The sequence below is a fragment of the Stegodyphus dumicola genome, chromosome 7 (genome assembly GCF_044657685.1).
Source record: "Stegodyphus dumicola isolate Sdum_Otavi_A_Nest chromosome 7, ASM4465768v1".
Classification (NCBI taxonomy): Eukaryota; Metazoa; Arthropoda; class Arachnida; order Araneae; family Eresidae; genus Stegodyphus; species Stegodyphus dumicola.
In genome coordinates, this window is record NC_140774.1 from 122,375,684 (window position 1) to 122,390,033 (window position 14,350).

General features: G+C 35.1%; 1 protein-coding gene across 1 annotated transcript in view; it reads left to right on the top strand.

The window, feature by feature from the left end:
- Window positions 1–14,350, top strand: part of LOC118192854 (sodium- and chloride-dependent neutral and basic amino acid transporter B(0+)-like) — a 70,098-nt gene that overhangs the window by 42,411 nt on the left and 13,337 nt on the right. The window contains exons 10-12 of the mRNA XM_085821424.1: window positions 2,900–3,012; window positions 6,876–7,004; window positions 11,188–11,287. Coding sequence (XP_085677550.1) covers window positions 2,900–3,012; window positions 6,876–7,004; window positions 11,188–11,287 — 342 coding nt within the window. The remainder of the gene's footprint in view (window positions 1–2,899; window positions 3,013–6,875; window positions 7,005–11,187; window positions 11,288–14,350) is intronic.

Below are 14,350 nucleotides of genomic sequence, written 5' to 3' on the forward strand. Positions count from 1 at the left end.
CAATAATAAACTACAGGAATCGGCGTAATTATTATAAATTTATCGACAAAATTATTCACACCAGGCAGATTCCTATAGCTTATTTTTAATTTTGACGCTTATGTCTTTGGTATGTTCCCTTTAATTCTTCAGCAAATATGTTATATTTTTTATCTTCTAAATTTGTGAGATATTTATGTATGTAACAATGACTGAGTATTATTAACATTTCCTTAATCTCAGTGTCATTTGATATTTTACTTGTAAGATTCTCACTAGTGTAATTCTCAGTTACTGTAGAAGGTGACGAATCTAAAGAACTAGTTAGCGAATAATCGCTTAAGTTCGTGTGACAAGAAACAAAACGATAGAAGGGTAACTAAACCTTTATTATTCCAATAAGATTTAACAAAACTCTGTCTTGAGAGTGTACAATCAAAGCCGACACTTGAGCTTGAACTTAAGAGATTAAATATTAAACTAAAACTAAGATTAACTAAAGAAATATAGCCGAAGCTATCAAGATTTTGAACTAGTTGGCCCCTTAACTGTATTTGACTACGAACTGTATTTGACTTATCAAGGGCCTGAGTACAGCCGAGCGTAATAACAGCTTTGAGAGAGAGAGAATGGCCAAAAGGCAGACGCGCGTAAATCAGAAACTCTGATTCTCTCTGACTCAGTAAATAACTTCGCGGTTTAAATACCGCTTCTCCTCATTATGTATTCTAAAACTACGTTCTGGCCGGAAGTAGTAAGTTGAAGTTAAGAATTTCTACAGGAAAGGAACTTTGACCTAAAATTTAACTGTTAATAAAATTAACATACTCCTTACATACTGTTTTTTAGAAATTACGCGTAATATCCAAGTACATTTTATAAATATGCTTATGGTATAGTTGGATGAAATGATAGTGTGCTAAGGTTGGATACTAATCGAAAGTTTAGGCTTGGACAATTGTCCAAAGGAAGGTGTTTGTGTGTTTTCTTCCCGTTTCTTTAGGAGATCAATAATCGTCTCCGCCTACTGAAATAACGTTACCATTGAGGAGACAGTGACTAAAACTGCAATGATTGAGACTATAGTTCCTGGCAAATGTTTAATCTGCAAGAAACCAGCGGTCCAAAAATTGGATTGTGCGTATTTAAAAGCCACTTTCAGCCGCAGTCGAACAGCATTATTGGTTATTGACTAAAATGTTTTTTATTCATTAATACTATAGCTATTTGTTCTATCAAAATATGATTTAGGTGATAACGTGATGATTATTTTAAGTTACTTTAAGTTGTACCACATCTTGTCTTTTCTTAACTTCTGTTACAATAATTAGCTCACAGCAGAGCTTTATAAAATGTCTCAGAGATAATGTTTAGTTGTGTTAGAGATGTTAAATACAGGAAATCTTTGGCTGTAAATTCTGCAGTTATACTAAAATATCATAGCAGAATTTATGACCGGTAGCCAAAATAAACAGTGAGTACTTAAGCTTGTTCTCGAGTTGATTTTGCCAGTGGACGTGAGATTTTAATTTAGGGGATTAATAATATTGAGATTTAATTGTTTGTGTAGACTAATTCAGATCTCTTTCAGTTTCGACCAGATTATGATTTCTGTAGGTTTTAGAGAGGCACTTAGCCTCTTTAGATTTAGTATCACATATAGCGCTACCTGCTTCTCAGCACAATTTTTATTTTTGATTACAAGATATGGAATTAATTAATTTTATTTATCACTCTCATTTCTAACGTAAGAGATAACGCACCGTAATACTTGAAATAGTTCCGACTGATTGTTACATAAAGTGGTCATCGATCATTCGGGTTCTTTTCTTATTAATGGGTCCATTGGTCTTAGTGGTCTCAAACTCAGGTTTCAAGCTGGATAAATGTACGAGCTGAAAACAGCTGACAGGTCAGTATTTTTTTTAAATGAAAAATGTTACTAACAAAATAAAAAATATTTAAAATAAATTTTAAATTTCGCTTACTAAATATTTATCAAAACATGCGTGAACAAGAATAATAATATCGTAAAAGAAAAAAAATTAAAATTTATATTTATTTTCTATCTGAAATCTAAACTTTGGTACCTGTAACATACGTTTTGGTTACACTTTGTAATTCAGAAACAATAACAGTTAAATATTAAACAATTCTGATGTGTTTAATTATCCATTATATAACTTACTTTAATTTAAACGAAAATATATAAATTATGAAAACTTTCTAGATTTATAGAGAAATTTACCGCGTATGATAAAAATTGAGAACAAATGATAACAATATAGTCTCATTTTCTTATTTATTAAGCAAAAACACATATTTCTGTACGTAAATAAATATAAACTTCTTTATTTCTTATTATGGCTTGAAATTGGATGGCGTTTCGCTTCTGACAAAGTTTGTAGTACAGAGAGAAATTACTAAAAATCCGCTTCATCACGGATTGTAGATGCTCATCGGTCAATCGGCTTCTTTTCTTGCTAATTTTCAATTGTGAAATAAAGCTCGTAGCTGAACATATTTAGTTTTTGATAAAAACGTATAAAATTAATAAAATCCATATCTTCAAATATTTCAAAAATCAAACTAGTTTAATTAGCTCCATTTATAGATTTTCTGATAGATTCATTTTATGTTCATGTTCATGAAAATTTTTATTGAAAATGAAAATTATACAATTTCGTATTTCAAATAAATAAAACCTTGAAATCTTTCCAATACCGTATTTGCAACAAATGCATAATCGGAATAATGTATTTATAATCGAAGTTATGCATCTTACGCGAGGCGCAGGCACATACTGCCTGGGCGTTTGAGACCACTGAGGTACAGGGTTTCAATCTTGTGATAGAGTACTAGTTAGTTAAAAGTTACAATTTTAGCTGTGGTTTAATATTTGAAATCATTTTTCATACAGGTCAAGGTTTGGCATTTGTTACATATCCAGAAGCTTTGGCAAGGCTTCCCGTTCCCCAATTATGGTCTGTACTCTTTTTCTTCATGTTATTTCTGCTGGCCATTGATAGCGAGGTAAGTACATACCAGTAATGTAGTTTATAATGTACAAATATATGTAGTGGGGGAGTTGAAGATGCTAAATAACAATTCCAACGTTGTTTTCCACACCACAGAACATTTAATAAAGATAATCAGAAAAGGTGCAAATGAGATTAAATACAAGTGCCGTTTGATACAAACAGGATTCTGTATAGCTTTTGCCAGTCTTATCACATAACCGATTAGTGCTTACTCGCACTTGCTGATGTATTATACAGTCAATTTACCACCTTCGCGTGGAAAACTACAGTTCCTTATTCTACACCTTCACGTGTAGACAGACATCTCACCACCTTCGCGTGGGATAGCAGAAGAAAGTCTCTCTCATACTCATCTTTCACCTCGTTCTCGCTGCTGGCGCATCGGTGAGGTCCTCTGGTGGTTGTGTCGCCCTTACAGATACCACAGCTCGTCCGTCCTGACAGGTTTTCGTCCTCGAAAACACGGATCGGCAACACTGGAACATCAAGACAGCACCTGAAAATAAATTAAAAAAAAAAAAAAGAAAGAAGTGTGGAAGAACCACACCATAGTTCTATATAGTAGAAGTCCACGGCTTCATGAGATCAGCTGCTGTGGTGGTACATCCAGGACCTTCATGGTGTCCCACTTTTTCCACCTGATAACGATCTTTGCCTTTCCTCGCTGTTACACGATATGGACCGAAGAACTTTGGCCTTAACTTTAGACCACCTCCATACTGCGTTCTTTGTATAGCAACTAAGTCGTTCACATTGTATACTTGTGCCTCTTTTCTCTTCTTGTTGTATGTTTTTCTATTCTCTTCCTGAATTTTTAGAATGTTTTTCCTTGCTTCCTCTCTCATATCTTCTCGATCTTTCATCATAATATTTCCTTCTTCTTCTTCAAGAATTTCCATAATCTTTTAAGTCTTCTCGATTTCTCATTTTAACACCAGTGAGAAGCTCAAATGGAGAACTCTTTGTGCTCTTTGTGCAAGGCATTTAATGTACAGATTAACGGGAGATAGCAAGTAGTGGTTATTTAAAACAGTATGACACTGTCACACAGTTGCGCTGTAAATAAAATTTATATTGAAATACACTAAGCATAATATACGTTTAAGGAAAAAGGGAGTATTAACATTCACGGTACAAACATTGACATTGACATTTATAAGATGCATTCAGTTTGACATGTGTATTATATACATTAAAAAGGGGAATTTGCCTTAGTAAATAAATTGCGGTTGTAAAAATTACATTGTCACATTATCGCTGTGACAACAGATATTCATTATTATAAACATAAACATACGTCGAGGCTGGAGTATTTTGTATACTAGATTATCTACATGGATTAGGAGATTAGGAGAAAGAAATATTTTGAAACAAATAACGCCGTAACCGAAGAAACACGGTTTTTGCGTGCGATATGTCAACCCTTGCACTGCAAATACACACTGGAGGAATTTTTTGCAAGCAGCTTTATAGAAATTTTATTAAATTGCTACGATATATTTATGTGCTTTTATTTGGGTCAAGCTTCATAATGAAGTATGGACGTTTAGGGATCTATCTTGATAATTACTTTGTTTACAGGTTTTTTGAATTAATAACTACAAACAAACATCTTAGAGATACTAACACTGGTGGCAGAATTTATGAAAGGCATTAGCTTAGAATACTCGCAATAAGCTTAACGTTCGCCCTGAATACTGAGAGTATATGCATGATTTTCTTCGGGATATAGATATTGTTACGAAATGTACAAGCGTGGTAAGATGGCTTCACCGCAAAGCAGTTTTAGGGTTGCCATAAAATGACAAGGGAAGGCAAGGTTGCCACATTTGGCGAGAAACCGCTCATTGGCGACAAAATTGGCGATATGCCATGGACGGATGGAGAACCTCCTGGAACGAATTCTTACCGGTTTATCCCAGAATGTTCTCAAACACAAGCCGAAAGCAATATATACCCTGCTGGTCCGCAATCAGTTAGTGTGTGTGTGCCTCTTCTAGAGTGCGAGTTAGTAACGAGTTGGTGTCTCGTCTAGCGAATCAATCCCTGCGGAGCCGATCGAATTGACAGCCGGGCAGCGAGTGCCGAGTGGGTCGTCGAGTGCACCGAAGGAGTCTGTTAGTGTATCGCGGTTAGTGCATCGTCGAGAGAGCGAGTTGAGCTCCGGGACCGACTGAGCCGAAGAGTCGGGAGCTGTGCTCGTGTGTCGTCGAGTGCATCGCGAGTTGTAGCGTGGAGAGTCTCGAGAGTACGTGGATTTCCGAGAACGACCAAGCAGAGTCGGGAGCTCTGCTCCGGAAAGCAAAGTCGGGTGCTTTGCAGGAAGCTGTCTCCACCGTGATAGCCTGATAACCTGAAGGTTGTGTCACTGATTGTTCCAGCGTGTTTAGAAAAGATCTTTGACGACTGTAAAAAGTGTTATTGGAGCTGTCCTGATTAATATTGGCTAAATAAAGTGTGTTTCGATACTTCATCAAGTGTCGTCATTATTCACTCCAAATCTGCGAACCCCGTACGAACGTTAAGGAAGAAAATAGCGTAAAAACTGGTGTCAGAGAAAAGAAAAACTCAACAATATTAATTTATTATACAGTAAAAAGAGATTCAATAATCAGTACTTAATACTGATTGATGTCTAGAAGGACTTGAATTGATTGTAGAAAAGGTAAAAAACCAATTTTTCTTATGGTAAATAAAAAAGCACTTTACAATACAGTTGCCATTTATTGAAGCAAACTGTCAAAGTGATCATTATTCTGAGTGGTTAGATTATTGTGCCTCAAACCCTGTCGTGAGATTTTCGCAGCAACGGCATCTGGGAGAAAGCTTTTAATTTGCATAAAATATGAGAAGAATATTGCAATTGGATTGGATCACGACCATAATTTATTAGAATTTGACAAAAATAAGAGAGCAATGCAAAAGCACGGAATAATTGATTTACACAGGGCATTTAATAGTTTTTCTCAGATAAGTTTCAAAATATAAGTTAATGTATTTAGGAACACCTAAGGTCAGATTCTTAGTTAATACTGTATCTCTTCGTGTATTTTAGCTTTTTTTACTAATTTTATTGTCCGAAAATTGAGAGAAGTTATACGAGTAATTTAATTTATGAAAAATGAAGTTACAGTAAGAAAATAAATTACTGCAAGTAACTGTCCCAATATTGTTTCCTTAAAAGAAAATCGCATTCCTTTAAGAATACATACTTGTGTTAGCATTACAATATCTAATAAGATATCTTCATTTCTACCTCCTGTAGCTCGAGTCTTACTCATTTTTATTGTAGTCTCTGCTATTTCTTAGGCCTCAAATTAGCCATAAATAATTAGAGAAAGTGAATGTGCAACTGTCTGGGCGAAATCGTGGACTGAATGTCTGTTCGTGTTTGGTTCGCCGGAATGGGTCGGTTCTTCTTCTAGGCCGGCATAAAGTTCAGCAGTTAAGAAGGAAATATTCTGCGTGATCTTTGCAGGTAGTTTGAGATGATTTGTCTTTGTCAGTAAAACGAAAACAATTAAGATGTAGGAGAATCCCCTTTAAATTTTAGGGAAGCTCGTTCGCCCTTAAATTGAGAAAGGAGAAATTACGTGAATATTAAAAAATTTCAGAACCGGGTGCTAAAAAACTGGTTAGGGGAAAATACGGGACGAAATACAATATTTTCCATGGTGAAATATATTCAAATGTTATTTTTGTTGCATTTACTAATGTACGACTCAACTTCTTTTGCCTCATTTTATAATTTTTAGCCATTTATTTGTACTATTTTCTGTAAATTTCTTCTTAGCATCTGAAAGAATATGCGTGTAAGAGTAGTAATTAATAAAAATATTTGGTATTTATTTCTAGTTTTCTTACCTTGAAAATTTCTTCACCGTTATTTATGATGAATACCCGCACTTGAAGAGTAAAAAAATAGGTATCACATTTTTCTTCTGCATGCTGTTCTTTTTGATGGGCCTTCCTTGTGTTACGCAAGTAAGTTTTTTTAAACATTTCAATCAAGTGTATGTTTCTGCATAAGTGAAATAATAAATATTTATTAAGTGAATCGTATTTACATAAACGAATTTATAAATAATTAGAAATAAAACTGTGAAATGCATGCACTGATCAATAACATTTGATAGTAAAACAATATATGAATTAAATTTCTCATTATGTTCATCTTCCTGATACAACACCCTCTGAGAGTGCTCAATATTTATGAGAGAAACATCATTAAATAACGGTACTGATATCGCCAAGTTTCGTATTGTCTAAGATAACCAGCTCTAGAGAAGGCCTAAATCGCCTGAAAATGTCTGCAACCATTTTAGGCAGCTTTCTCTGTTATTGACCAGAACTGGCTTGTCACAGTTTAGCACTATGTAAAGCAATAACTCTGCTTGCATTCTTCGTGGAAAAAGCCACTATAGCTAATTAAAACTTTTGTTCAAAATCGAAAGCTCAAAGCAATTTTGTTCAATAAAAAACGAAAATGTCATGCACATAACCAGTACTTTGCTTCTAATTTTAACAATTGCTTTTTCTTTTTGTTATTTATAAAACTTAGATATATTCCATGGGAAAGCGTAGAAAAAGTTTAGAAAGCTGTGGAGATATATACATTTTTAAACCCTATATGGATCAAATGCATGCATTACACTGGTGTGCAAAAATTAAAGACGAAGTCGAAAAATTAGCATATCAGCTGAACGAAGAGGCAGAGCAGACAGAAAGACCAATCAGGAGCTTAAGTAAGGTGATGTACGGTAGCACATGCGCAGATATGCAGGTAGACGTAATGGGGAAGTGTCTGAGTAGTATAAAGCATGTTGTCGGTGTAAGATCAGTATTTCTGGCAAAGAGATTGCACGCTGTTTGGAGACAATTTCAAACTACAGGAACAGCTATCCGGGGGTTTAGTAGTGGTCGTCCACGAGGAACCACACCCGCAGATGACCGGTATATTGCCTTACAGGCCAGAAGAAACAGGCGGCAGACAGCGGGAGAAATCGCTAGACACACGACACAGGCTACTGGACGACCGATATCGCGTTTCACCGTTGCCAGAAGACTGCACGGTGGTGGTCTGTTTGCACGACGCCCTGTACGGTGTGTACCTCTAACGCCTGCCCATCGGAGAAGGCATTCTCCGTGGTGCCGGGAACACCGGAATTGGAGAGACAATGAATGGGGACGAGTACTCTTTACAGATGAGAGCAGATTCAGTCTGAGTAGCGATTCTCATCGCATACTCATCTGGAGAGAGCGGGGAAGCCGCAATCATCCCTCGAACATCATTGAAAGGGACAGGTATGGAGGTGGCGGTGTTCTCGTTTGGGGAGGCATCATGCTTGGTAGTCGTACAGACCTTCACATCTTCGACGCAGGTTCAGTCAACGGGACCTGTTATTGTAACGAGATTCTTCTTCCATATGTGCGTCTTTTTAGAGGCGTTAGGGTCCGCAGTTCCTTTTCATGGACGACAATGCACCATGTCATCGCACAGTAGCTGCCGAACAGCTCTTAGAGAGTGAGGATATTGAACGTATGGATTGGCCGGCACGATCTCCGGATCTCAATCCTATCGAGCCTGTATGGGATTTTCTAGGCAAACGCTTGGCAGCTCGTACCTTACCACCAGTAACGAGTCTGGAGCTTCGATTGGCGCTGCAAGACGAATGGGCAACAATGCCTCAACAACTCATTGACACCCTCATTCTCAGCATGGGCAGACGCTGTGAAACCTGCCTAGCAGTCAGGGGAGGTCATATCCCCTATTAAAGACCGGATGTTTCTTGCTGGACACCCATCACAGGGATGTTTCGGCCTTCAGTCGCATTGCGCTCCATGCTACTTTTTCAATAAAGCTTCTTTTTTTCCCTCTGATTTCTTTTTTAGTAAGTGTTGCTTACAGTACTCATGTCTTACGTATTGGGGATCTTACGGTATTAAATGTGTTGATTTGGAAAGCTTTTGTACAAAGTTATATTGAAAAAACCGTCTCGTCCTTAATTTTTGGACACCAGTATATATTTAAGCGATAATGTGCAAGTTTTGTCCTTTAAAAAAGAGATTAATTTCTGAAAAATCACTTCATTACCAGTAGGTTTAAAGGTGCTCAGTATTCTTCAAAGCAGGTTACTTTGATTTTATGCCACATTTTGACATATTTTCTACCACTTTTTGTCACCAGATGTTTTCTACCACTTTTTGTCACCAGATGTTTTCTACCACTTTTTGTCACCAGATGTGTTCTTCCTCCTTTCCGCATGTCTTCGCGGAAGGACGCTCGACGCGTATTCGGAAGTTCGGGATTCGAATCCCGGCGAGATCACTTCACACTTTTCACTTTCCTACATCGATGTAATCTCCTGACTTTACAAGTGGCGTCCGAACTAAAACGTGGTGGACGATAATTCGTCACCATCACGATTCGGCGATTGGGTTCTATAACTCTCAGTCACCCTTTAAAAGTTGGAGTATATAAGGTATTTTTCCTCTTCTTTCCACATGCCTTCGTTGTATAAATAGAAGCACGCTGGATGCGTATCCAGAGAGTCCGAAGTTCAAATCGCGTTGCGGGCATTGCACATTTTTCACATTCCTGCGTCGATATAATATAATGACTCTACACACTAATTGCCCTGAGCTGGAAGCTTTGTTTTGAGAAGCCTTGCAGAACACCTGTTATAGCTGCTCTGATCTTTGTAATTGTTCCGAAATGGTGTCTTTTCAGGCAGAATTTAAGCCTCAGAACACAAAAGAGTTTCCTGAAACTACGGTTGAACTGTACGATGGGTGAGAAAGCTTTGCCCCATTCTTTCGTCTTGGAGGCCCACCAGCGGCTGAGCGGTAAAAGTCTCTGAACACTGTTAGTTCGGTACAGGATTCGAATTCCGGGGAACGGGCTGGCTGCATGGAGTTTTCGTGTTTCCTCCTTGTGTAACGTGTATTTTAACTAGAAAGGTCCTTCACAAAGGCATACCTCCTCTTAGGCAGATAGTTCTCGAGTGCTTTGCCATTATCAAATAAATCAAATCAAACATTTTCCTTGGAAGAAATTTCTCACGCGTGACTCGGGAGGTTGGCAGATCAAACTCTTGCAGGTTCACTATTTTGCAAGGTCCGCCACTGTATTGACGATATACTTTACATTCAAAAGTGGCCTTTTGAATTTAAAAGACTTTTTTAAAACTTTTTAAAGACTTTTTAAAAAAAGTCCAAGCTGCGATGTATTTTCTATTTTGTCATGCAGAGTTGTATTAGTACGAATCGTAGTTTTTGTAATATTTAATAATATTGTAATATTAATAATTCATTTGGCATAAGTTTTTCTTGTTTTTTCAAAATGTGGGAATAATAATATAGTAATAAGTCTTTTCAGAGATCTCTCATCATTTGTGGCAATTTTAAAAAGACTCTTCAGATCGTATGCAGTATACCTAATCAAATGCTGTTCTATTAACCACACGAAGCGTCCGTAGCTTATTTTAAAGGAACGGCTAATAGTGAGGGTTATTATAATCAGCATTTCGTAATGATGTAGTATGCGACCTACTAGTTTTAGGTAATTATTTCTTTCTTACATGGCGCCAGAAAACGCTGTCTTTAATTAAGAAAATAAATACAAATAATTAAGAGTACACAAATGAAAATAATTCCACAAATTAATTTAATATGAAATTTTTAATTCATTGAATTTAAATTCAAGTAGCATCATAATTCAGTAATGATAACATCATAAATATAAAATTCGATAGCTTTCATATTTGGAAACGTAATAAAAGTGGAAAAAATGAAATGCTTAATAGAACTACCAATTTTAGTAATTAACCAAAAGCGGTAAATCGCATACTACATGATTACCCAATATTCAGTTTTTACGAAATGGAATGTCTCTGCAGGCGAAGATTCTACTTAGAAGTAAAAGAGAATTCTATTCAAAGAAAACTTGTGTTTTGATGCTCATTCGATTACTATACACTAAAAATTTCTTGATATATAAAATTGTCTTGAACGTCTGCTGTCTTTTGTATTACATAATTATGTACATAATGTATGTAATTAAAAACTTACTTGATTATGAAATGTACTATTTACATCTTGACATCAGACTCTCTATTACGATATTACATTTATTTTTCATGTCACAAAAATACATGTTACTTTTTAGGGTGGACAGTACGTTCTGAATTTAATGGACAGATATGGAGGTGGATATGCCGGCCTATTTGTTGCTACTATCGAAATAACAATGCTAATGTGGGGATATGGTAAGCAAAGTTAATTTTCCGAGCATTTATAATAATGTTACATTATTTGCCAAATAACTGTAACGCTATCACAATATTACAATGGCAACTATTATAATGACATCACGATGTTTATAATATCTGTCACACTGTAATACAAAAAAAAAAAAAAAAAAAAAAAAAAAAAAACTATTTTGTTAAAAGACTTGAGAGCGGCATTGCAACAATATAAGAAATTTTACAATTCAATATTAATTATACGTTCGAGTTCTTCTTCGTTTCCTTCCTAATATTTGAGACGCATTCCTTATGTATTATTTGCTGTTTCATTATGTAGGGAAAAGGTACAGATTTAATATTACATATTTAAAATAAGGCAAAAAAAAAGTAACCTTAGGTTTTTGAATTCCCCAAATTTCATGCTAACCTAAGGTTGCTTTTTTTTTGGGGGGGGCTAGTTTTAAATATTTCCTTCGTGTGTTTCTCTTTCAATTTAAAAATATAGATGCTTTGAATTACTTTAACCCTCTAAGCGGCAAGGCCGTATATATACGGCCTAGAATTTTTATTGTGATATCTGTAAGAACGCATATATACGTGCATATGAAAATATGTCAACGAAATTAAGGCAATATATCAAAAGAAAACAAATCCAGGTACGAATAACAGGAGGGTTTTTGCATTAAAATAATAAAAAAAAAAAAGTTTTCTCATAGTAGTTTTGGGAAATTTGTGCTTTCTTAGCAAAAACCCTGGCCGCTTTAAATACTAAGGTTCAAGCTTATAAATTTGTGTAGAATTCATCTAATTCTAACTTTTAGCTTGCAGTTTTCATTTCGTCAATAAAATGCTTATCTGAGAAAAAAGGTTTGACGCAATGATTGATTTAAGAAGGAAGGTAAAGGAAAAGCCAAAGCAAAAGATATTTCCATATTCTTGGATATAAACTGTTAAAAATGTCTTACATTTTAGAAGAATTTGATTGATAATTATTTTATTGCAATTCTCCCTGATGTCTCTGATTTTGGTAAAAAAAAAGATTAATGTAGATTTTCCCTTTTCTTTAATTTTTTTAAAATGTATTCCTGCTGTAATTAAACACTGAATGATCTTTTCGCGAATTGCCAAGTAGGTCCGTGTGAATGCTACCAATCATAATTGATGGTAATTGAATCATAATTGAATCTACGCAAATTTCCGAAATCAGCAGTACGAGTATGCATCTATTGTTGCAGTGTATATGTGCCTATACACGCATGACTGTATCGACGATCAACATAAACTGAGGACAACACTACAGACAAGATAGAAAGTCTATGCATTTGCCTAATAATATATCATTTCTAGTAGTTTTAATTTAGAAATTAAACAACGAAATGTGAATATTGTTGAGATGAAAAGACTAATCAGAAAAAGGAAAGGAACCCCTAAAAGTTTCTTAGGTAAAGAACATTTCAGGCCTAAATTTTAATTTTAAAATGAAACAGTACACATCTGAGTCATTTGATGAGAAACAGGAAAAAATACTTTTTTTGGCGTATTTTTAAAAACTATAATTTTTTAAAATTCTTTTACCGGGGATTAGCGTTGTTCACCCATCGCGTCCTGCACACAATAGGACCACTGTAAAAACCTTGCTTGTTGCTCCAAAAAGGACCTTTTTGGCGCGTGGTTGAAAATATTTTTTCACCCCTGCTCTTGAATTAACAGATTACTTTCTCTATTTCTGAAACCAATTACAGATCGCTTATTATGCTCTTAGTAAACGGTAATTTGATTTATAGAATCAGCGTCAGTGCCAATGAAGGAAAAGCACCACCAGCTAGTATTTTCGTATTAGCAATGGTAATAGAGCGTGACTGGAACGATCTTGACCTACTTTAAAAATTGGCTACGAGCATTAAATTTATTAGAGAGTTACTCATTGTAAACAGGCACCGTAACAGGAAAACAAAACAAAACAAAAAATAAATAAATAAAAGGAAATGAAAATCTTCAGGTTTCCATATTTAAGCCGAATTATGCTGCCAAAGTTCTTTGACATTTGTAACTGTATTTTTATGCCTTGATTATATTTCATGCGAATCATACAAAATACCCATTTGTAAAGGGTGAATGACTATGGGAGTAACCGGCTCTTCAGCGTATAGAATGTTATAACTTCTAAATATTTTTGAAAATGAGTTTGCTTGTGAAATAATAGTTTGGAATAAAAGTATATTGTTTTGTATAAGCCGTAGCAAAAGATTAAAGACTTTGCTGCGATTGTTTCCAATTAGAAACATGTATAAACTGTTTAAATTTATTATTTTTAGATTTATACCATAATTCATTAATTTGGATTGAAATTGCGGAAATAATAAAGAACCTACTTTTACCACCAAACTAACATACATTTTCAAATACCGTGTTGAACTGTAATTCTCATGTATAGTTTCACAATGTTATAATGACATATTAATAACCATAATGCCCTTTCCCAGTTTGAGTATATATGCATATGTAGGAGCACATATGTTTAATTGTATATGCAAAACATTATACATGTAAATGCTCTGATTATGTAGTATATTAACTTAAAAAACTGCTTCAGATGTACTTTCTTTATACATACATGTGATGCCGTGTTGGCAAATCTTAGGTTTTTAAGGTTAAATCCTAACATTTAACATAGTGAGAAAGTAAAAATTCAAAAAATGTTTGTAAATGTTTTCTCTTCCGGCTTTTATCTAACTATTTCAATAAACTTCTAAAAGTATGAAAGTCAAAGATAAGTTATTATAATGAATACTTTTATGTTAAAGGATCATCAATAGCCAAATGTGACCCTAAGGGCCAAATGTGGCAGCATGATTATATCGTTTCATGAATAGCTGCTCAATGAATAGCTTCAATATTTAATGCCTGCAATGCCAAGGCTGTACGCATGACGACTTTGTGCAATACTCTGATATTTTAAAGGAAAACAGACTGTCTACATGGGGAAAACAACAAATATCTCCTTGTACATCGTGTTGCGTTTTCTCTTAAAAAAATCAGAGAATTACACAAATTCAGCATCGCACACAACCACAGCATTGCTTG